Source organism: Ursus maritimus, unplaced genomic scaffold (genome assembly GCF_017311325.1).
Source record: "Ursus maritimus isolate PB19 unplaced genomic scaffold, ASM1731132v1 scaffold_32, whole genome shotgun sequence".
Classification (NCBI taxonomy): domain Eukaryota; kingdom Metazoa; phylum Chordata; class Mammalia; order Carnivora; family Ursidae; genus Ursus; species Ursus maritimus.
The window spans coordinates 5,364,471-5,387,875 of NW_024425786.1; the positions used below are offsets into that span (position 1 = coordinate 5,364,471).

At 58.4% G+C, this 23,405-nt stretch overlaps 1 protein-coding gene across 1 annotated transcript in view; it reads left to right on the forward strand.

Annotated features, from left to right (window-relative positions):
• Nucleotides 1–23,405, forward strand: part of CAMTA1 (calmodulin binding transcription activator 1) — an 837,244-nt gene that overhangs the window by 744,868 nt on the left and 68,971 nt on the right. Inside the window, exons 11-13 of the mRNA XM_040645728.1 lie at nucleotides 1,527–3,373; nucleotides 8,495–8,621; nucleotides 13,968–14,102. Of these exons, the coding sequence (XP_040501662.1) occupies nucleotides 1,527–3,373; nucleotides 8,495–8,621; nucleotides 13,968–14,102 (2,109 nt within the window). The remainder of the gene's footprint in view (nucleotides 1–1,526; nucleotides 3,374–8,494; nucleotides 8,622–13,967; nucleotides 14,103–23,405) is intronic.

A 23,405-nucleotide genomic window follows, 5' to 3' on the forward strand; every position in this document is an offset into this window, starting at 1 on the left:
GGGGGGGGGGGGGTCTGCCCGACAGCTGGTGTGGCTCTCTTCCTCAGGGGTAGCCTTCATGTCCGGTGAGCCGAGTGGGGTCGGCCAGGAGCCAGGGGACAGGGCAGGACAGGACAGCACCCGGGACAGACCCGCCCCCATCCTGCCCCAGGGGGCTGGTGGGGCAGCCCCCTTTGGGCAGGAGAGAGAGCAGTTTCCAGAGAAGCAGCTCCCTCTAGGAATGGGGGCAGCAGAGCCAGGGAGTGCATGGGGCTGGGGCTCCAGGCCTCGTCTACGCACAGCAGGCACCCTCCAGGCGCCATCCTGGGTATCATCAGCAGGAAGCCCAGGTGCCCGGGCACAGGGCTGACACGGTCTTTTCCGGGAGGGCAGCCCCGAGTCAATGGGACCACTCAAGCTAAACCTCTTTCTTTAACCTCTGTCTCCTCCAAGAATATAAAGTGTCCCACACTCTCTGTCCTAATGTGTCTGTTTTTCTGATAATGGTATTTGCTCTTCGAAATGTGCCTCCTCCACCTCCTTCTCTGCCTTAATTAGGTATTTCCATTAGAGGGTCATGTCGCTTCTCCACGACGTCTTCATGCATTCAGGAATCATGGTGGCGAGGCCGTAAAGGCTCAGGGGAGAACTCACCCTGTTATCAAAAGTGAAGTGACCCTCACCAGATGGAATGAAAATAATGGCAGAGGGAAGAGAAAAGGGGAGAGCCGACCTGGGGGAGGGGGGCTCGTGTGCAGAGCCCCGGGGAGACTGGCCAGAGTTCAGAAGCCCTTGGCCTAGGGCTTTCTCCCTCTCTGCCATTGAGCTGGGAGGTTAGGCCTCTTTCTTTGCTTGGGTCTTACAGGGATTTTGACCCACAAATTGTTGAGGACAGGCCCGGGCTGGCCACATGGGGAAGAGGGGCAGATATCTTTCTGCCTCTGGAGCAAAGTCTGGAACCCTCTTTGGTCCTGGGGCCTGAGAGCTAATCCAGAGAGAGAATATTGCCCTCCAACCCCCCACCGCCAAAAACACCTCTGTGCAGCCTGCACGGCCATGGAAGTTTGGGGCAGGGGAGAGAGACACAGCCACCACTCTGGGCCGAGCCCCCACAGCCAGCAGGAGCTGTTTCAGTAAAAGGGGTCTGTCTGTGAAGGTGGAAAGTACTTTCCTGGAGGATGACGGACCCTCCACCCTCTCCTTCCCAACCAGCTATGTCCTGAGACACTATTAGCAGTGTTGTTAGTAGTAGTGAAAGGACATAGAGGAAAGAGCCCCCTGGTCAGGACGATGGTTCCACAGAGCACATGAGAGCCCCAGGGACTGGGGTCGGGAGGCCCGAGGTCCCAAGTGTGGGTTACACGCCAGCCCCAGGGGTCAGCGGGCTGCCTGGGCTCCCAGGCTGGGCTCAGCCAGGCCCCAGCTGCTCGGACAGGATCCACCGCAACCGCAGCTCTGACTCTCTCTTTGTACGCGCGCGTGTGTGTGTGCGTGGACGTGTGCGTGTGTGCACGCGCGTGTGCGTGGTGTGCCTCTGATCTCCACAGGCGCGGGCAGCAGTGTGCACCACAAGTGCAACAGTGCCAAACACCGTATCATCTCGCCGAAGGTCGAGCCGCGGACAGGGGGGTACGGGAGTCACTCAGAGGTGCAGCACAACGACGTGTCCGAGGGCAAGCACGAGCACAGCCACAGCAAGGGCTCGAGCCGCGAGAAGAGGAACGGCAAGGTGGCCAAGCCCGTGCTCCTGCACCAGAACAGCGCGGAGGTCTCCTCCACCAACCAGGTGGAGGTGCCCGACACCACCCAGAGCTCCCCCGTGTCCATCAGCAGCGGGCTTAACAGCGACCCGGACATGGTGGACAGCCCCGTGGTCACCGGCGTGTCCAGCATGGCCGTGGCCTCCGTGATGGGGAGCTTGTCCCAGAGTGCCACGGTGTTTATGTCTGAGGTCACCAACGAGGCCGTGTACACCATGTCCCCCACCACCGGCCCCAACCACCACCTCCTCTCACCCGACGCCTCTCAGGGCCTCGTCCTGGCCGTGAGCTCCGACGGCCACAAGTTCGCCTTCCCCACCACGGGCAGCTCGGAGAGCCTGTCGATGCTGCCCACCAACGTGTCCGAAGAGCTGGTCCTCTCCACCACCCTCGATGGTGGCCGGAAGATTCCAGAAACCACCATGAACTTTGACCCTGACTGTTTCCTCAATAACCCAAAGCAGGGCCAGACGTACGGGGGCGGCGGCCTGAAGGCGGAGACGGTCAGCGCCAACGTGCGGCACTCGCCGCCGGTGGAGAGCGGCTTCAGCTTCACCACCGTCCTCACCAAGGAGATTAAGACCGAGGACACCTCTTTCGAGCAGCAGATGGCCAAAGAAGCCTACTCGTCCTCGGCGGCAGCCGCAGCCTCCAGCTCCCTCACCCTAACCGCCGGCTCCAGCCTCCTGCCGTCGGGCGGCGGCCTGAGTCCCAGCACCACCCTGGAGCAGATGGACTTCAGCGCAATAGACTCCAGCAAGGACTACACGTCCAGCTTCAGCCAGACGGGCCGCAGCCCCCACGTCCACCAGACCCCTTCCCCAAGCTTCTTCCTGCAGGACGCCAGCAAGCCCCTCCCCATCGAGCAGAACGCGCACAGCAGCCTAAGCGACTCCAGGGGCACCTTCGTGATGCCCACAGTGAAAACAGAGGCCTCATCCCAAACCAGCTCCTGCAGCGGCCACGTGGAGACGAGGATAGAGTCCACTTCCTCCCTCCACCTCATGCAGTTCCAGGCCAATTTCCAGGCCATGGCTGCAGAAGGGGAGGTCACCATGGAGACCTCGCAGGTGGCCGAAGGAGGAGAGGGCCTGATCAAGTCTGGGGAGCTGCAGGCCTGTAGCTCCGAGCACTACCTGCAGCCCGAGACCCCGGGGGTGATCCGCAGCGCCGGCGGGGTCCCCATCCTCCCGGGCAACGTGGTGCAGGGACTCTACCCCGTGGCCCAGCCTGGCCTCGGCAACGCCTCCAACATGGAGCTCAGCCTGGACCACTTCGACATCTCCTTCAGCAACCAATTCTCCGACCTGATCAATGACTTCATCTCCGTGGAGGGGGGCAGCGGCACCATCTACGGGCACCAGCTGGTGTCGGGGGACGGCGCGGCGCTCTCCCAGTCGGAAGATGGGGCCCGCGCCCCCTTCGCCCAGGCGGAGATGTGCATCCCCTGCTGCAGCCCCCAGCAGGGGAGCCTGCAGCTGAGCAGCGCCGAGGGCGGGGCCGGCACCATGGCCTACATGCACGTAGCGGAGGTGGTCTCGGCCACCCCGGCGCAGGGCACCCTGGGCATGCTGCAGCAGAGCGGACGGGTGTTCATGGTGACCGACTACTCCCCAGAGTGGTCTTACCCAGAGGTAAGCTGCTGCTGCGCTGGCCTCCCCCACCCGCCGTCCTCCCAAAGCCCAGGGAAGCTCATTTGCATGGGGCTGCCCTTTGGATGAAGCTCTGGACCCTACAAAGTTGTCCCCTTCCTCCGTCCCTGTGGCCTTTCTCGAGCAGTGGTTCCCGGACTTCACTGAAGCAAGTAGCTTGAAGGTCAAGGGTCTCCTGGGGGCCGGTGGCCCTCCCCACTCCCACCAGAAGAATAGTCCGCCGTTCCCTGGCTTATTCTGTATTAACATTCCACCTAGGTTTGCTCTGCTTGCTTGCTTGCTTTTTTTTTTTTCTTTTTTTTGAAAAAATGTCCTAGGGCTGCTAAAAACAAAACAAAACAAAATTCAAAAATCACCACCATAGGCCATCCATATCCATTACTCCTGATTTGCTTCACTAAACAAAACATAAACAAATTCCCATCCACTTTGAGAGGAAGGGCACAGCTTCTGGAGAGTCATCCATGAAAATTTCTCCGGTAAACCCAGCCTCTGCAAACTCAAAGGCATGTTACGTGACCCAGGATGTCCCACCCGGGACCTCCCTGCCCCCACCTCCGGTTGCTCCCAAGCCCAGGGCTGCCGGAAAACCCAGGTCTTGCCCCGGTGGCGCGAGGTTTAAAGAAGAAACCTTGGCTTTTTCTCGGAGGTAGAAGGGCATAGGAAGGGGACAGAGTGGCCTGAGCTTTCCCTAATGCCCTGCTGCCCACTGGGGCACACGCTCCCTGACCCCGCCCAGCCCACCTGCCCGGTGCTTGGGGAGAACACAATCACCACGGGGCCCACATCGGCCCTTTCTCCCAGGGAGGTGGCTGCCCCCAGCTCCCTTGGTTCCACTGCCACGTCCCCTGGAAACTAGGATTAGGGGCCCCTGTCCAGTGTACCAAGAGAAGGGTGCTCCTGCAAGACCGGGAATCTCCCGAGGTTGCTTGAAACAGGAAAACAGATTCCACAAAAGGTCTTCAGGTGTGGGCAGTGCAGGGATGCGGGCCAAAGCCTGAGCACATGACAGACCTGGGTGATGGAGGGGCTCCCTGGGGTGAGGCCCGAGTCGGGACCAGACCAACAGGGTACCCCGAGAAGTGAACTGCTTCGCGGAGCCAGTCTCTGCTTCAAAGGCTCCCTAGGGCCCGGGTGAAGGGGACATTGTGACCCACGGGTGGAGTGCATCTTAGGGGAGATTCCCGGGTGTCAGTCGGGCTCTGCCATGATGTCACCTCTCCATGACTCAGTTTCCTCACCTATAAAATGGGGGTGACTCCTGTCACTTACTCGGGGTAAGGTGTAGTGCTGGGACTGTTTGGTAAAATATTCGCCCGCAGTAAGTAATCAGTGAATATTGTTTGTTGTCCTGTGGCTGTCACAGCTCGAGACCCACTGGGGTCCTTTCCTGTCCTGCTGCCATGGCTGTGGCACAGAGGCCCCACGAAGCAGTTTCCTGTCCGTCCTGCTCACTGGTTGACCACTTACAACCTTGGGGAAGTCACCTAGACTGTGGGCCTCGTGATTACAGCTCTGACTGGAAGGCTCATTACTTCTTCTCCTCCTTCTTTTATGGCAAAGCACAGATAAAATCAGGCACAAATGTCCCCAGCTCTCAGGAAGGTGTCACATCAACTCAGCCACCGGCCCAGGCTTCATGCAAAGGGGTCCAGGAAAGACGGCGGGGGCCTGGTTCTGCCCCGTACTATGTCCGTGTGCGGTGTGTTTAGTGGGTGTCCAGGGGCCACTACCCCACGTGCTGAGAAGCGTGGGGCTGGGGTCAGACAGTGTGTGCCCCAAGTTTACTAGCTGGTGGCCTGGGGCAAGGCAGCCGCCTTTCTTGTCTCTGAAACGGGTAATGATAGCTAGTATCTTGCTGGCTGGCTGTTAGGGACCAAGTACTCGGGCAGCACCCACCTCTTCTATCCACCTCCATGGGCTCCTCCCCCAAGACTCCGGAAGATTCTGACCGGGCCTACTCTTGGTGTGGCTCGGGTTGACCCTGTCAGCGGTACTCAGTTCAGTGGCATCCTCATAGCACCCACCACATTTCACCGCCCACCCCAGGTAAAAGTCAGCTCAGCCCAGCAGCCTGCCCCCCCCCACCACGCCCCAGGGCCTAAGAAAGCAACTCAAAGGAACAGGGAGGGGGATGTAACAAGAGGTCAACTGGGAGACCTGGCTCCCTGGACCTGTTTCCTTCTCCGTAAATGGCTGAGAGGCGTGGCCTCGAGGCCCTGCAGGTCCTGGGCCTGGGAGGTTTGGCCCTCAGGACCCTTGGAGGCACCCTGGAGCCTGAGTCCTACAGGAACTGGAGGCGGGGGACAGGAGCCCTCTTTCCCCAGCCTCAGCCTGTGCACACTGGCCCCCCAGCAGGGGTCCAGGCCCCACCATGGCTTCCCTGGGCCTGGGGGCGCCAGCGAGGGGCTATTAGCAGACCTGGTCTCCTGATCTGTACCCCAGTACCGGCAGGTCCCCAAACTGTACCTCAGGGAAAGTCAGTTCAGCAGTCTGCCACGCGAGGGCAGCACGGGAGCAGGAGAGAATGTGGGTCTGGGCACCTCGGAGAGGCAGTGTCCAGCCCTGGTTTTCCAGAAGCCCTTGACGCTTCCAGGAAACAAAAGCACTCAAATTCAATTTGATTTGGAAAATGCACAGATGCCACCCAGCTGGTCCCTTTGGAGCCCAGTGGCCACACAGTGAGGCCTCTGCAGAGGCCGCAGGGGCTCTGACCGGCCACTTCCTCCTCACCATCCTCCCCCTCCCCGGCCACCGTCTCCAGGCCAGCAGCAAGGGCCACCCCCTCCTGGGCTCCCCTACCTCTCTCCTGACCCTTCTCTCCCCCTCACAGCCTCCTGGCTGGCACATTTGCCCCTCACCCTCATTGCCAACAGTGCCAAGAGCTCAGTTCTGCCCATGCTCTGCCAAACCAGACACTCAGCCCCACACCTAGTGGGACACCTAGGCCCAGGGACACTTGTTAGGCTGTACATATGAGCTTGAGCTAAACTGGCCCAGCTCTAAAATCCACTCTGCGGGAAAGCTAAGTCCAGGCCACCTTGCTGTCTCTTCCGGGAGTGTCCCTCCCTCCCACCTCCCAGATGCTCTCTCCCCCCTTCCCCTGCAGCTGCAGCTGGCCGCCAGCACATACACACGCACGCATGCCCGCATGTGCCCCAGGATCTGCCCTGGGTGCATCAGAAATCTCGGTCCTTTATCTCAGGACTCCCAGGGCACAGACCTCAGATAGCATTTGTCACCCCCTTCCCTCCCCCAAACCCTCTGCGTCATCTGCCTCCACTGACAGTTTGCTGCACCAGGCAGAGGAAGCTGCAGTTAGAGCCGTCAGGTGCCTGCGTCACCGGTGGATTGAGTGCAGCCAGGCCAGCGTTGCCATGGGAACCATCCCCTGAACTGATGGATGCTGAGCCCATCCTACAGCGGTTTCCATGGAGAAGGTCCTGATGTTCTCCAGTCATTTCTACAGTTCTTTGTTCCTCACAGCGGCCCTAGCTTCTTGCCAGCAGCTCTTGATTGGGGTTATTGTTTGTTTCCTTTTTTCTCACATGGTTACTGTCTGTGGCTTTTTGAAGCCACTGCTCCTCCACTTCCTTGGATCCAGGGAGGGTCGTGCCCTGAGCTGGCCTGTGGTTCTACCTGTGTCAGGTGTCACACCTCCCAGCCAACATCCAGCCCCGAGCCCATGGGCCCAGGAAAGGTGGCCCCAGTCCTGCCACTGCCCCAAATCTCACTATGGAGCCATATATCAGTACCAAGGAATGTTAAGGCCAGTAGGGCCACCAGAGAGGTTGGGCCACTTGGCTGAGGACACACAGCTACTAAGGGACAGAAGCAGGCCTCCTGCTTTTGGCCTCTGGGCCTGAGCTATCTCCACTGTCCCCCACCTTTGCTTGCCTAGCAGTAAAGTGACTTCTCCAAAACCATCCCATCCCTTCCCAGCCAAGAGCACAGGTGGAATGCCTGCCCATCTGGGAGAGCCCCTCCTGTGCTGGGCTGTGGGAGATCACCCCTCGCTTCATCCCTGGAAACACCCCCTCCTGCTATTGATGCCCAAGGCCAGCCCTGGTCCAGATCTGGGTTCCAGGAGCATTGTGGGCAGCCCGGAGGGTTAGCCTTGTGTTGAGGCTGGGGGTCCCTCCATGTAGGGGTGGGCCAGTGCCAAGGAGGGTCCACGCAAGAACTGGTGACTGGGCAGGAGAATGTCTCTGGCAGGGGCCAGGAGTGAGAAAGCTGGGGTCTGGCCTCTCTGGCCTGGAGAGGTGGGGATAGGAGGGGCCTGCACCCCTGACCCCCCTGACACCCCCCCCCTCCAGTTTCAAGTAGGTATGCTGCTCAGTTTTCTGCAGCCTGAACACTAGGTGGCGCTCTCCACCCTGTCCTATGCAGCTCCGGGCCCCCTGCTGGGAAAGGTGGCTGGAGCCTGGGGTGGCCCATCCAAAGACAGCCAGAGAGGCCACCATCCACAGCCCCCAGCTCTAAGCCCCCGTCCCGATCAGGGCAATCCCTGAGCCCCTCCAACTCTGAGTCCTCCTCCCCCATCTTTGTTTCTGCAGCCTTCACCATCCATGCCCCCTCTTCCACTATCCCTACTATATACCCTGGGGATCCTGCAGCTCTCCCCATTTCCCCACCAGAACTCCCCATCCCTGGGGTGACACTAACATGCTCAGGCCTGTTTTCAAACTCAGAGTTCCTGAAACCTGTCCACAAGTAAGTGACAGAAAAACTCCCTCCCTCCCCTCTCCTTCCTTCCAGGGCGCCTGCCCGGCAGGTTCTCAGGCTCATCGTGCGCTGAAAAGGTTTGAACAACTCTGTGCTGCCTTCTGCCTAGAACTGAAAGTGACATAGGAGAGGGTCAGGGGTCAGAACCGCTGGTCACCGTGCTGGATGCCAGCTGAGGAAGGCAAGGAACGTGCGGGGTGTCCCGAGAGGCTTCGTCTTCCTGCCGCCATCCTGAAAACAGCGGTTCTCGAAAGTCAGGGCATATTGGAGTCCAGGAGCGCGCACGTTCACCAAGCCCGTGGGGCAGGGGCAGCCTGGAAGGCCCGCGTCCCTCCCTCTGTGGCTGACGTCCCTCTCTGCTCCTCTCTGTCCCTCCAGGGAGGAGTGAAAGTTCTCATCACAGGCCCATGGCAAGAAGCCAGCAATAACTACAGCTGCCTGTTCGACCAGATCTCAGTGCCTGCGTCCTTGATTCAGCCGGGGGTTCTGCGCTGCTACTGCCCAGGTGAGAAGACCGGCCCCCGCCCAGGTGTGGGGGCCCCAGGAGCGCTGCATGGAGGGTCAGCCTGGGAGCCACCTGGGACAAGTGGTGTCGTCACTCTGAGCCTCGGTATGCTCTGCTGGGATGGGGGGTCCCAGACCAACTAGTATAACGTCATTAGTTCAGGCTCATGGAGCTCACGTCAGACAGGGCTACAAGGCCTGCTCAGCTGGGATTTTGAAGTGAACACGATGAGGGACTATTTGGACAGCCAGTGAGCCAGGCTGCCGCACGCGGGACTGGGCACGGCGGGAAGCTAGAACCACCCTCAACCTGAAAGGCTCCTGGAGCTGGTGCAGAGAGCCAGATGGGGGAGGGGCCCAAGAGGAGCCGCATCTGGGGTCAGAGCGACCAGGCAGCCCTCTCTCCTCTGGCCCGTGCCTCCCACAGTTCCAGACCACCAGAAGCCACAAGAGAGAGAGCGAGCCCAGGCCGCATGGCCCAACAGGGTCAGTGCCCTGGGGCACTGAGCAGCTCAGAGAGGGACGGAGTGAAGGCAGCGGAAGGGTGGGGGGGTGGTGAGGGCGTCAAACTAAGAATAATCTGCACAAACTCCCTTGAGAATGTGAAACCATCTACCCTGCACCCAGAAAAAGGCACGTGCACATAACTTGCTTCCGGTTTCAGGGGCAAGACACCCCTGTTGTCCCTGTGGCTCTGATCTTCACCCTCCCTTGCTCACCGACATCTGCTTAGCTTGCCGTCCCTGTCTGCTCAAGTCCTTGACCTCTGGGCCATTACCACCTCCCCCGCCCCCGGCCTGCCAGCTCCACGTGGGCAGGATCTGTGTCTTCCCTGGTCACCAGGCATCCCCAGGGCACATCACAAGAAGATCAGTATCTGTGAAGGAACCTGTCTGTAGGGTTCTTGTTTTCTGATCCCCATGCTGGTGCTGGGAAGATCCTTTGGCTGACATTAGCTCCAGGGATGGCCTGTCCAGCTCGCCCAGGCAGTAAATGGAGAGAGTGCCTATCCCATGTTATCTGAAGCCAGGGTCCACAAAAAGAGAGAGTGCTCCCTGTGGAGGCCGAGGGTTGGGGAAGACAAGTGGGGACAGGGGCCTTGGGCCACCCCAGCTATCTGCCTCACCCCACACCCTCCCCCCAGCCTGGGGCTCCTGGATTCACATGGAACATTCTTCCTTTTCTCTCTCTCCTTTCCCTGTGCAGTCCCCCAGAGCAGAATGCTCCAGAACTGGGTTCACGGGTTCAGCCCCCACGTGCACTCAGCACCTCCTTCACCACAAACATCTCAGGGAGCCAGGGATGGTGCCCATGGTGGCCTCCTTCTACTGGCCCTGCCCCCACCTCTGCCTGGCTGGCTCCAGAGGACCCACTTAGCCCCCTTTGCTCCCGGGAGCCCCACTTGGTCTGGAGCACAGCCCTTCAGATGCCCACCACTCCCCACCACCTCTACTCCAGGGGGGTAGGGGGAGAGGGCAGCATGTTATTACACTGTCCACTCGCCACCTGCTGCTGGAACAGGACTCGCCTGGCCTATAAATAGAAGCCACTTCCTGTACCTGGCCTTTGCCTGGCTGAGGACCCAGACCTTGCCTGTCCTAGGTTATCTGACCCTCCACAAAAAAGACTGGCCTTTGCATGCCCTCTGGACGATGTCCCGGGCCAGGGCCTGGCGCGTCCTGGGTGCTGAATCAGTCACATCACGGCACATCCCAGATCAGCCAGTTACCATCTGGTGACCTTAGCTCCGTACTCGACCTCTCTGGGCCTCCATTTCAACATCTTAAAAACCAGCTGTCAGATGGGCGAGAGCAGAGAGGAAGGGCGGTCCATGAAGCACTTGGTTCACAGGCTCAGTTCGTGAAGGTGTCCATGCGCGAGGCCTTAGTGCTTTCCGTTTCAAGGAAGAGAGGGGATCCGTGCCGTTAGGTCTCTCGGCAGGCCGCTGTCCTGGTCCCAGAGCATTCCTGGGTCCCGAGAACTGGCAGCAGAGTGTGCCTAGGCCAGCGGGTCTCCCAGCAGCTCAGGCCCCTGTAACATAGCACATCCTGGACCCAGGGATGGGAAGGCACAGGCGCAGGCAAAGACTGAGAGCCAAGGCCCCGCTGCCAGAGCGCCATTTTGTTCTGCAACTAACCGCAAAGAGGGGGTCCCCTTTGGACATATCTGCTTTAAGGCCCAAACAAAAGCACGTCACTGTAAGACAGTGCTGGGTGTATGCATGCATTCCTTCATTCATCAAACTGTTTACCAGGCGTTGGTAGGCATCTAGAATGGAGCAGAACTTAAGACCCAGCCCCACAGCCCAATGCTGACCCCAAGGAGCAATCAGCCCAGGGAGGAATCAGTCAGGCAAACAAGCCACTGTCCTGGGGGACGATTCTGGCTGCTCAGGATACAGCCTTCCAAGAGCTCGGGGAATGAGCTGATCTTGAAGAAGGAACGCTCGAAGCCAGAACCAAACTGGCCTTGCCGAAAGGAAGGGCTCAGAGGCCTGGGAGCACATACCGAGCTGCCTTAGGAGCTGGGAGTGACACGGGGGGAGGGGACACAGGGAGCACACGTGGCCACCACTCACTAGCCTGGCACCCTGATGAGGAGACCAGACCCTGACCGGGAACATGGTCCCCCACCGTCACTGGCCACAGACCACATGCAGGAACGAGTCTGCATCCTCTGAGATCTCAGGAGTGCTCCAAACACGGGAGAGAGACAATCAAGTCAGGGCACCGAGCTCAGGGAGAAGGGGTGGTGACGGAAGACCTGGGACTTCGGGAAAGGCCCCCCTGGGCTCAGGAGGAGACAGGAGAAGCCACCAACCAGAAGACTTGGCTGGCAGGACAGCCCCCCTCTGGATTCCTGGGAGGTCACCAAAGGCAAGGGGTGAAATTCAACATGACGCAGGCAAGTGCACTGCATTTTGAAGCAATTCACTCAACAAAGGGACGAGTGGTTGTACCATGCCTGTCACTGACCTTGGCACTGGGCATGAAGAGGTGATCAGGACAGATCTGTACCCAGCTCTCACATTTTACTGCAAGAGACAGAAAGATAAAAGGACACCAAGAAATCTCCAAGCAAGTTGGAGGGAGAGCGGAACAGGTGGGGGGAGCTGAACACAGCAAGGCTGGAGAAGATGGCGGGGACCAACCCATGTCCCTCCTTCTGAGTCACGGGAAGGAGTTTGATTTGGTTTCACTTGCAATGGGAAGCCATTAGTTTTAAGTAGGGAAGTGATGCGATCTAAATTATGTCTTTAAAAGATGAGTCTGGGTGCGTGGGAGAACAGATTGCCGGGAGGAAGAACAGAAACAGAGAAACCGTAGGAAGCAGGCAGAGGGGTGATATCCCAACTTCAGGAGGGGAGCTCCCTGGGCAACATATTCCCACCAGTTTCAGGTGGGGGCCTTGGGATGTGGCCCCCTGACACCATCCCGGCAGGAACAGGTAGGTCTCGAGTGGGCTGAGGTTGCCCACAGCAGGACTCTAGGTGAGAAAGGCTGACAGCTTGGACCAGAGTGGTGGCAGGGGAGACAGAGACAGTGAAGGGGCCAGGACTCGCTGATGGACTGAATGAGGGGAGGGGGAGAGAGCCGAGGATGTGCCCCAGGCGATGGCCTGCCTGCACCAAGGTGCTGGTCTGGGACCCGGAAACTCTGATAGGTCTTCTCCTCTCTGTTCTGTCTCTCTGTGGAAAGATGGGATGCTTTTGATCAGCCACATTCCAGCATCACAGGTTGTACAGTGCTGGGGGATGCCGGGAGGTGTGAAGAATAGCAGTTGAGGGACCACCCCCCTCTCCGAGTCAGAACACCTGTCACAGAGAAGCCTTGGGCTCCCCAGCCGCCAGCCGAGGCCAGGAGGCCTGCTAACAGGCGCAGAGCTGAGCGGGTTCAGATGGGGTGTGTGCTGGCTGCCCTTTCTTCCTGTTGGTAAACCAGGCAAATCTCCAGGGCGGATGAGTGACTAGGGACTTGGAAGTCTGCCTGGGGATGCTGTCAGGGCCTCCGGAGGTTCTGGACTTGGCTGGGAACCTCTGCCCAGAGAGGCACCGAGGAGGTCCTATGGGACACCCACCTACCGTGGAGCCAGCGGGTTCAGCTCATGGTCTGGAGCTAAGAGACCACACCAGGATGCAAAGCGGAGAGGGAAAACCCACTGGTCAGCCCGGGGCAGTGATGTCCTAAAGATCTGCTCTGGGGACAGTGGCGTCATACACCCACCTTGGATGAACAGAGGCCTCGGGTCAATGAGCTGGTTTTCCCATGGGAAATAAGGTCTGCCTCAGAGGGAAGCCGGAGCTCTACTCTGCCCTGGGGAGCAGCTGACTTGGACAGTTTTCTCAAGTCTGTAAGCTGCAAACCAAGAGCCCAAACAGTAACATGATGCCCGTGTGCGTCCTCCCTGGAAATCTGTCCTGGGGAGGCCCTGGGCACTAGTATCTGGTGTTCCAGAAAAGCAGGGCAGAGAGCACATATCCCTGACGTCTACCAGAGGACAAGGCCTGGTGGGGTGAGCAGCCTGTATGCCCATACTGGCCCTCAGGGCTGTCTCTGTGGGCCACGGGCCCCAAGATTTCAACAGGAGCCATGCATCCCCGAACCCCAGGAATGAAGCAGGTTTCTGCCACGTATGGGCTCTCTTCTTGCCGACAGTCAGAATGTCCCAGTTGTTTATTCAAGCAATACAGTCTTCATTGGGCCCTGTGCTGGAGACAGAACAGTTAATGAGACCCACAGGGGCCTGCCTTGCCAAAGCCCACCGTCTAGGCATTGGAGGGAGCTGCAGGCTTCACATCAGCACCCCCAGCTCGGCCCCCATGGGCCCAGAGTAACAGGTGCAGCTGAGGCTCCTGCCCTCATCAGGAAGGCAGGGGAACTTCCGAAAATACATGGAAGGCCATGCCGAGCGCATCACGACAAGCTTGTAGGATAAGGTGAAAGAGAGAAATAAGCACAAAGACTCCAAAGCAAATGCTGTACCTGGACCTCATCTAGGATGGGTGGGATGAGGGAGAAGTCAGGCAGCCATGGGCAGGGCTGGGGACCATTCATTCAGCAAATCCATGCTGACTTCCCAGTACCTGCCCTCACCAGGGAGCCGAGGAGAAACAAGCAAGTACAATACGGATGTGGGAGTGATCACAGGGCGCCTGGCTGAGTCTGGGGTCCAGAGAAGTTTCCAGGAAGAAGAAGCACTACATCTGGGCCTCGAGGAATGAGCAGGCAGAGGCTGGGACCCCCAGTGAAGGGGGCGGGGAGGGGCCACTCCAGGTTCCTGAGTGGTTCCAAGTTGAAGGGTGCCCAGCCCCGCCCCTTGCCCTGACCTCTCTTTCCTTTGCTTTCAGCCCATGACACTGGTCTTGTGACCCTACAAGTTGCCTTCAACAACCAGATCATCTCCAACTCAGTGGTGTTTGAGTACAAAGCTCGGGCCCTGCCCACACTCCCTTCCTCCCAGCACGACTGGCTGTCATTGGACGGTAAGAACAGCGCTCGGGTCACCTTGCCAGGTGCTGAGGAAAAGGGACACTTGGGGACCCTGTGCACAGGGTGTGGGAAAGAAGGAAGCATTCAGGTTCCCTAATGTCCACTCAGGGCAAAAGTCTCCACCACGGAAGGACCGACCGGGTCACTGCCTCAATCTGGGTCTCTCACCAGCACAGAATGAAGTATGTGCATTTGGGCCTGTGGGTGTTACTCCTGCCGGGGGATCTGAGTGGCCAGACAAACCCCCGAGTTGCTAAGAGGTCCCTCTCTGGCTAGCTCCTGAGAAGCAGGGTCTGAACACCCTCTACTGCCCCCCAAGCCAACTTCTAAGGTGCCGTCAAAGAGCAAGCCCCCGGAGGCCATCACCAAGTGCTGAGCCTCTTAGAGATGAAGCCAATGTGGGCAGCCGAGGGGAGGTGGCTCAGACTCGACTCCTTTCATGTTCCAGGGCCTGGATGGGGGTCTGGGGGTGGGGGCTGGGCTGTGTACTAAGTGCTTTCACCTCTTAGGGATAACAAACCAAACCTTACGGAAGCCCCCAACACCTGTCACCCCCAGCTTCTAGACTGTGTCTGCCTTAGCCTGGCCCCATGGAGCATCTGAAACAAGTCCGGGATCATCATCATGGCTGAGGGTGGAGGGCCAGGGAGCCCCAGTAGGCTCAGATGGAGGAGACAGGATCTGCTGTCCCAGGACGGCTCTCGGAGAGCCATTGGCCTTGAACATGAGTGAGCACTGGCACCAGAGGCTCTGTAGAGAAAAGCTGCCAAAGACAGGTGGGGGGTGCTTAGGTCAGAGGTTGCCCTTCCCAGCTCTGGGCATGCCTAGCAGAAACCCTGGAGCTGGTCTGGGTTGCTGAGCTGGTCGTCCACTCTCAGCCCCCAGACAGAGTGGGAGGGATGGCAGCACACACGTCAGTATCAGGGCAGCCTGCAGAAGCACCAGTCCTTGGGGTACTCGCCAGAGACCTCATCAGCCTGAGGTGTGGGCCTTGCCTAAGCCGCCCCTGGGCCCTCTGCAGGGATCACTTCCTTAAGCACCTCTTTGCTGCTCCCAGCAGCCCTTTGCCTTGTCAACTCTGACTTCCCCCTTGCTGCTGGCTGCTGGAGGATCTTCTGGGCTTGGGCACGTGCCCTGGGCCACTTTCCTGAGCCGTGTGCAAATCTCAGCCTCATCCCCGCCCGGCTCCAGCAGCAATAGGGTGCTTGGTGGCTACCCTGGCCACCAAACCCTCCGAGCTGTTCCCAGAGGTGGCTTTGGGTCAGCAGGCATCTGCACCCTGGCAGGAGCTGCGTGGGAGCACCGGGCTGGCCTTGGCAGCCACCCTGGGCAAGACTGGAGCCAGCCGGAGCAGTGACGATGACCTGCAGGATTGTAACAGAGAAGGGCAGGGTGACCAGGGGCTCCCGTTCAGGAAATCCGGTTTCAGTTTTGCAGAACAAACGGGAAATGGAGCAGGATATTCTGCAGAATCCTGGCTCTCCCCAAGTGACCAGGTCACCTCACCAGGATGGACTGGAGGATATTGGGACCAATGTAGGACCTGCCTGGGAGATGGAGTCCTTCCGAAAGCCAAGCCTCAGTCAGGCAGTCCCGTGTCCCCCCCCGCCCCCGCCGTGGAAGCCCAGAGAGTAAGCTGTACCGGGAGCTTACTGGCAGGGGAGGGTGCTGTGACAGAGACCACGGGGAAGGGAAACCCCTCTCCTTCATTACAAACACATGGCAGAGTCCTCAGCCTACCAGCTCCCTTAGGCGATGAACTGCTACCGTGCCTGGCACCTGCTCCCCAGCAGCCCCCTCCTGAGAGGACTTGGCGCTCTGACCTCCAGAGGCCTCCAGTGGAAATAAGCATCCTCCAGCCCCTGGCCAAATACACAGGAGAGATGACAGGTTGGGGGAAAGACTGGAGAGGCCCACACCGCTACAGAGAACAGACCAGAGCCCCTGCAAGACCTGATGAATCCCTCTCCCTTTTGTCTTGGGCAGGTATCCTTTCAAGTAATGGGAGGGGAAGTTGGCCAGAGCAGAGGAAGCGTGAGACCCCTTCCCTAAAGGAATACAAGCGCCTTATCCACCAAAGGAAAAGTTTTCCAGGATTTCACCAGCCTGATAAATAATAACCGTAGGGGGAGGGAGGAGCCAGAAGTGCAGCCGCAGTGCCAGGGCATAATCTGCCTCGTGCCAAGGGGACAGCTGGGACAGCCCCGAGGGTAGGGGGTCTACGGGCCCCTGGCCAGCCTGTGGCTTAGCAGTGAACTTTGTGTGGGGGAAGATGCTGCGGGGACCAGGCTGGCAGAAGCCTTCCTCTCAGCTCCTCTCTCCCCTCCCACCCCACGGTTACTGGGCAGATTTCGCCCTGGGAGCTGCTGGGAGGTGTGGACGCGCGTGCTGCGGCGGTGAGGGGGAGGACAGGGGGTGCAAAGGGGAGGGGGCGAGGGACTGCGGCGCCAAGCAAACTGGGGCGCGGCGGCCGGGCAGCGCGCGTGCACACACGCGCGCACGCCCACGCAGGCACACACGCGCACGCAGTCATGCCCGCCCCGCCCCCCGCGCTCTGCAATGCAGGGGTGCTTCGCCGCCGGCAGGCTGGCAGCACCGCGCCTCGCGCCCGCCACGACTGCGGCAGGGCACCGCTCACCCTAAGGGCCGCGCCTCTCCCCAGCCCTGCGGGACCCGCGAGCCGCAGGGAGCGCCGTGCGCTCGCAGCCCAGGGGCCGGCCCTGCCTGCGCCTCCGTAGCCCTGCTCCTGATCGTGGGGGCGCTCGTCGCCCCTCCCCCATCCCAGAGGTCGAAACATGTTTGGGGAAGAGGATTTCTGCCTTCATTTGATTTTTTAAATGAATGTTTGCCAGACGAAAGGCCGCGTGGGGGCACAAGCGTGGAGCGCAGCAAATCCGCACGCCCGCGCGCGGCCGCGGTGGCGCAGCCTTTGTTCCTGGCACTGCCTTTGTCTGAGCCGCCGCGCCGGGTGGGGGGCAAGCTCCTCCGGCGAGGTGCTTCGGTACCATGGACCCAAAGTCTCAGCCGAGCGCAGCCATCCAGGCGGAGACCGGGAGACCTAAGGAGGAGATGGGTGGGGGGAGAAAGGAGGGGGTGCTGCCTCCGCCACTTAGCTATCTAGGGGCAGACCTTGGGAAGTGCTGCACTTCCAGTCCCCGGAGCTGCGGCTCCTCCGCCAGACCTAAGCACCAGACCTAAGCGGCCTCTCATCCCTTACCCACCCACCCCGTGCCCTGTCTGCCTGGACCCCCGCTGCCCAGCACAGGCTGGCAGGTTCTAGGCTGCAGTACGTCTTTGTCCTGTGAATGCGCACGTGAGTGAATGAGTGCCCACCAGACACATCAAAAGAGCTTATCCAGCCCAGTGGGCAGAAAGGCTTCCCTGACCTAAGACTTCAAGCCTGAGCAGGGATTAGCTAAACCAAGAGGGATGAAAAGGAATATCCCGGGGAGTGGGGGCAGCGCAGCGAGGGCTGAGGGGTTGGGTGGAACGGTGGCTGGCTTTGGCCAGGCTACTCCGAAAACTACCGTTTTCACTATTTCTTACCCCAAAGGTGCAAATTCAGAGCAAATTTCCCAGGGCCTGACCCCAGAGTGTCTGGGGCAGGCCAGCTGTGCATTTGGGAAGGCAGTGGGACCTCTTCTGGGCTAGAGGCAATCAGACTGAGTTTACCCTGGAGATGTTTGTGGAGGGACTCTGGGAAATGTCTCTTCGGCCTGCTCTGGGTCCTGTAGACACGGACAGCCGGGGCTGTGCTGCGCAGGGAGAGGATGAGCTGTCCGTTTAGATGGTCTCCCTGTGCGTGTGTTTGCAAAGAGAATAAACCCAGGCCATTTTACACTGCAGCTCCGGAGCCGAGGGGGTGGGGCTCCCATCTAACCAAGGGCACTGGGACACCTTTAAGTGACTCCAGTCCCTGGAATAGAAGATAAGTGGAACTTTTAGGAGCACTGTTCTTTTTCTTGCAGCCATCTGATTCTTCCCAAGGCCAGGTTGAGAAGCCCCGGGGTCCCTCTGGCCCCAGCCCCACCCCACTGGCCCCCTTCTTAGAACCCCACTAAGCTGCTTAGACTTAGACTCTATTTTCAGTTGCTTCTCAGGCAGCTGGGCCTCTGCCTGGGCGAGAGGATTGGAGTGAGGCTTGGATGCAGCTTTCTTGGGCTTGCCAGCTGGCCACCTGGGCAGGCCTTCTGCTGACCCTCAGGGGCACGAGAGGGACCTTGTCATCTCCAGCAGAGTGGGGAGCAGGGACTGGAACTGACTTCAGCCACTAGGTGCCTGCTTCCTACATAGGAAGCAGCCCAGGGCAGCAGGGCACCCACCAGGGCCCGAGGGGGTTATCCAGTAAGCCAACCTTCAGGGCAGTCTGCCTCAGGGTTAGACGTCTGGAAAGATTGAGAGTAGGTAGAGCTACTCCCTACTAAGGAGGTGGAGAGAAGGAAAAGCAAGATTTGGCCTCCCAGTTTGGCCTTCTGCTCTGACCAAACCTTCTATGCGAACAGGTGGAAAATGTGTAGCTGGGGTGGTCCCCGGCTAGGCCCCCCGCTTCTGGGCTGCCTGCCCACCCCACCCCCTGTGGCTGTGCTCCTGCCAGCCTCTCCCCTGAGAGCCCCGTTTCTAAAAGCAGCCTTCACAGCCAGAGACCACACACTGACCTAGAGACGGTGGGGGTAGCTCAGTGGCAACAGGAGAGGCCATTCCAGCTGTGAGACTAGCCCCCAGAAGCCTCTAGGTGCTTTTTCCCTCCCATAGTGACACTCCAGGGCGTTCTGACGAGTAGACTGTGCCCGCTGCTCCTGGCTGGTTCCCTCCCTCCTGCAGACCCACAGCCCACCTCCGAGTTACTCTCGTCTGCGCCTGTGGTGTGATGCTGAGTTGTCCACATGGGAGAAGATGCACAGAGCTAACAATTTAGTTGTAAATAATGTAGGATGTCACTGTTTCACTAAAAATAAGGCAGTTTATTTTATGGAGTTGAATACAAAATTCACAAGAGTTTTTAAGATAAGACATACAGCGGGGGTGAATTGTCTTTGACTTTGGAGAGCTGCCTTGAAGTCCATCCATAGCCAGTGCCCGCGGACCCACCCTCACCTGCCTCTGGGAGGACTCTGGAGGAGAAGCTTGAGGAGCACTGACATAGGGGTCCTCCCCATAAAGAAGTGGGTGCTGCCAAAAGCCTTCTGGCATTCATCTGGAGTGGGTTAGCTCATGGGTACTTCTTTGCCTGAGCTAACCTGCTTCCGTGTGCCCTAGACCTCACTCCCAAGACAAGGGGGCAGCAGAAAAAAACTGGTTTAACCTGATCTTATAAGTGGGACTTGGAGTTGAGTGGGAGGACGATCCCCCTCTCTGAGCTGCAGCCTGCCTGACCATGCCTTGCTTCAAAGCATGGGCGCTCTTCCTATAATCAGTCTTTGTGGGATCTACATCGTTACAGATTGGGGGTGTGTGTCTGTCTTTAGCCCTCCTTAGCCAGGGACCAAGGGGCCTGGTCCTCAGATGCCTCCTGGAGAAGTGATCTCCTGCTGTTTGCAGCTGGGGCCACAGCAAATAGATCTGTGATGGGCTCCTCTGTGTGGCAGGGAATGGGTCACCTTGGAGCTGGGCCTCACCCGCCTCCTTGCAGCAGTGACAAATGGTGCCCTGCAGAGAACTAGCACTGAGGAGCAAGCCCAGCATCTGCAGAGGCCAGGGAGGCAGCCTCTGCGTCTTCATCCTGGCTGCAGGAAGCAAAGGAACATCTGGGGAGGGAGCCCCAGAGCTCGGGCACATGTGGGTGTTGTAGGGAGGGCTTGCCGGCTGCCTGCCTCATCCTGAGGCATCAGGGTGGGAGGCTCAGCCAACTTAACCTTGACCATTGCATTAGTGTCCCAGGACCACTGTAACCAACAACCACAGACCCAGAGGCTTAAACCGGAAATATATTCTCTCGAGGCTCGAGAGGCTGGAAGTCCAAAATCAAGGTGTCAGCAGGGCCGTGCTCTGTCTGAAAGCAATAGAGGAAAATTCTTCTTGCCTCTTTCAGCTTCTGGTGGCTGCTGACAATCCCTGATGTCCCTTGGTTAGTGGCAAAGTGACTCCAATCTCTGCCTCCGTCGTCACACAGCACTTGTCTCTATGTGTGTCTGTGTCCCCATTTTCTCTTCTTATAAGGGTACCAATCATTGGATTAGGGCCCACCTGATCCAGTAGAAACTCATTATGACTACTTACATCTGTAATTAACTGATTACAAAACGTTATTTCCCAATAAGTTCACATTCGGAGACAGAGGGAGAAGAGAGTGCCCCAGGAGAAAGCAAACTACACAGATATTCACAGAACATTCCAGAAGGAAGCCTACGATGAAGACTAAGAAGGCACAGTCAGGGGAGTCGGGGGGACCAGGAGAGGGTAAATTCACAGAGCCTAGGGTCTGGAAGACCTCACAAGGGGATGGGGCAGTCAATGGGGTCAGAAGTCCTGAGAGCCCGAAAGTTGAATGGCCATGAACAGGCAATGGGGTGCTCTCTCCTGGGCCACTCTCTTTTCCCTGAGGGCTGGGCCCCACCCAGGGCTCCCATTATGGTATATAAAGGTAAAGGTGCAACTTCTCCTCCTTTGTGCCTCTTCTCAGATCCAGAACCATCCATCTAACTGCCCCCTGGGACAGCTCTGCTCAGATTTCTCTTGGGCAAAGTCAACAAGTCCCAAATGTTACTCACCACTGTTCTTTTGTTGCTGCCCTGCAACCCTCCATCTCCTACAATATTCCGCATCCCAGGAAACCAGGAGTCACCCCCTCCCTGCACCCCATCACCATCCTAGCACTTTTGTCCCCCCTATTTCTCTTGCCTCTCTGCATCCCCTGTCCACCACCTTCATGGAGCCCAACATAACCCCACGTGTGTGAACCAGTCTCCTGGCTTGTCATCTTGCCTCCTTCTACCAGGGGCCATTGGTTCTTCACCTACTGTGTTCCAGACACTGCTCCAGGCTCTAGAGAACCTTTCTGCTCGTGGAGTTTATATTCCAGTGGAGAGAAAGATAACAAACAAATCACAAAATAAAATATCAGGGCACTTAAAACGGTGGCCTGGTAGAGGGTACCAGGGTGGCTACTTTAGGTCGGGGGGATCAGAGGAGGCCTCTATGGGAAGACAATATGACAGGAAAGGAGCCAGCCATAGTAAGAGCATGGGAAGAACATGCCAGGCTGGGGGAATAACAAAATCAAGGTCCCCGGGGAGAGAACAAGCCTGTCGTGTTGGAGTAGCTGAGGAGGCTGCTGTGACTGAGCAGAGGAAGGGAAGACGTAGGAGAATGACAGCGTTCCAGGGAGGGCAGCAGGAGCCAGGCCATGCACAGCCCATCAGCCAAGTCAGGGAGCTGGAATCCTATCCTGAGGACAATGGGGGCCACGGGAGGGTTTTATGCAGGTGAGTCGACACCCTCAGGTTTATGTGTTTGAGACCCCCAACCACCTGACACTCTTACATCAGTGCAGGCAGGAGATGATGGGAGCCCTGACGGGCCGGTAATGATGAATCCCAAGAGACACAGTTTGGGGTTCAGAGTCAAGGCTTGAGCAGATGATTTGATCATGGAGGATGAGAGAGAATGATGGATGGGTCATACCTGGGCTTAGGGCTCGAACAACTGGAGTACAGGGGATCATTCCCTGAGATGGAGGAGTTTGAAGAAGCAACAGGTTTGGGAGATGGGGAGTGAGGAGTTTGGTTTTGGTCACGTCGTGCTCCATGGCCTTATTAGAGTCACCCAGTGTACATTTGAAAGTTGGTAGGTCAAGGAGAGTCCAAATGGAGATAAAATTTAAGAGTCATCAGCTCATAGATGGAATTTAAGGCCATGGGCTAACTGCCATTGCTCCATGGAAGAGTGTAGATAAAGGAGGGGGGAGGGCGTGGGTCCACCGTGGACTCCCCCAGACATTTGGATGTCAGACAGAAAGGAGCTGGCCAAGAGCCTGGGGAGAAGCAGCCAGCAAGTCAGGAAGAAGATGAGAAGATGTGATCCCAGGGAGGCTAGGGGAAGAAGGAGTGTCGAGAAAAAGGATGTGGGCATCTGTGTCAGATGAAAGGCGGGGCAGAGGGTTCCAGGCAGAGGAAGCCACATGGAGGGAGATCCTCAGGCAAGAGGAAGCAACGTGAGTTGAAAGAACCCAGAAAAGTGGCTGAAAGCTGTGGTTGAGATGGTGCCAAACCTGTGTCTGAGCTCAGAGCCAGCGCCTTCCCGGGTCCAGGGCGGGACAGGAAGGCCCAGGAGCCTCTCCGACTCCTACCTGACCCAGGAGCTCCTGTGCCTCCCACACCGCTGCCCTTCCTTGTGCAGCAAAAGGAAGGACAGGGCCTGCTTTGGCTGCCTTGCCTTCTGGTATTGGCCCCAAGGCCTGTGGGCCACAGGAAAGCAGTTCCCTGTCCCTGGGCCCAGGGAGACATCCTGCACCTGCTCTGAATCACTGGGACAAGTTCCATCCCACTTGCTCCCCAGTGGGGTGCAGGGGCTGGGGGTGAGCCCCAAGGCTGAAACCAACTATGACTTATCACCAAAGGGCATGTGGATGTCAGACCCCGTGGAGACGGCTCTCAGCCCCAACCCCTGGTTATTGCTGGAATGCAGGAATCCTGCAGATGGGCTCAAAGGCTGACTGGCAGGCCCACTTGGACACCTGTACCGCTAGCTCCTCCAATGATTGTGTTGGACTCCCATTATCCTGCCACATCATTTGGATGTGGGCAGCTGTGCTCCAGAAGCCATAGCCTCAAAGAAAGGCCTCTTGGCAAAGCTGGACCCCAAAGAGACCAGAAGGCCTGGGGATACAGACAGCCGCCCCAGCGATTCAATGGCTTCCTTAGCCTTTCCTGGGATCTGTCTTCCTGAATCTACCTCCCTGGAAAAGAATGGAGATGTCGATCTGTTTATCCAGCGGTAGGGAGCCATGGTCCTAAGACTTCGACACTCAGAACGTCATCAGCAAGGAGAAGAGGCCGGGGGGTCAGTGCCAGAGCTGGTGTGGCCTCCTGGAGGAGGTGAGTCCTGGAGGTCCCAGAGCAGGGTGAGGGGAGACACTGCCTTCAGTCCAGCTCCCCACGGGACGGAGCAGACAAAACTGCCTCTGGCTGGGGCCAGGAGCAAGGCCTCTCCTTTTAAATACACACATTTCTGGTCCATCTGAGCAGCCCGGCGACCTTGTCCCTGCCTGTGACAACAAGCCATGCAAAATAGTGCGACAGGCTGAAGACCAGCTTCTTCCACCACAGTAAGCCACTGACACTTCACACTTGTGACCCCGA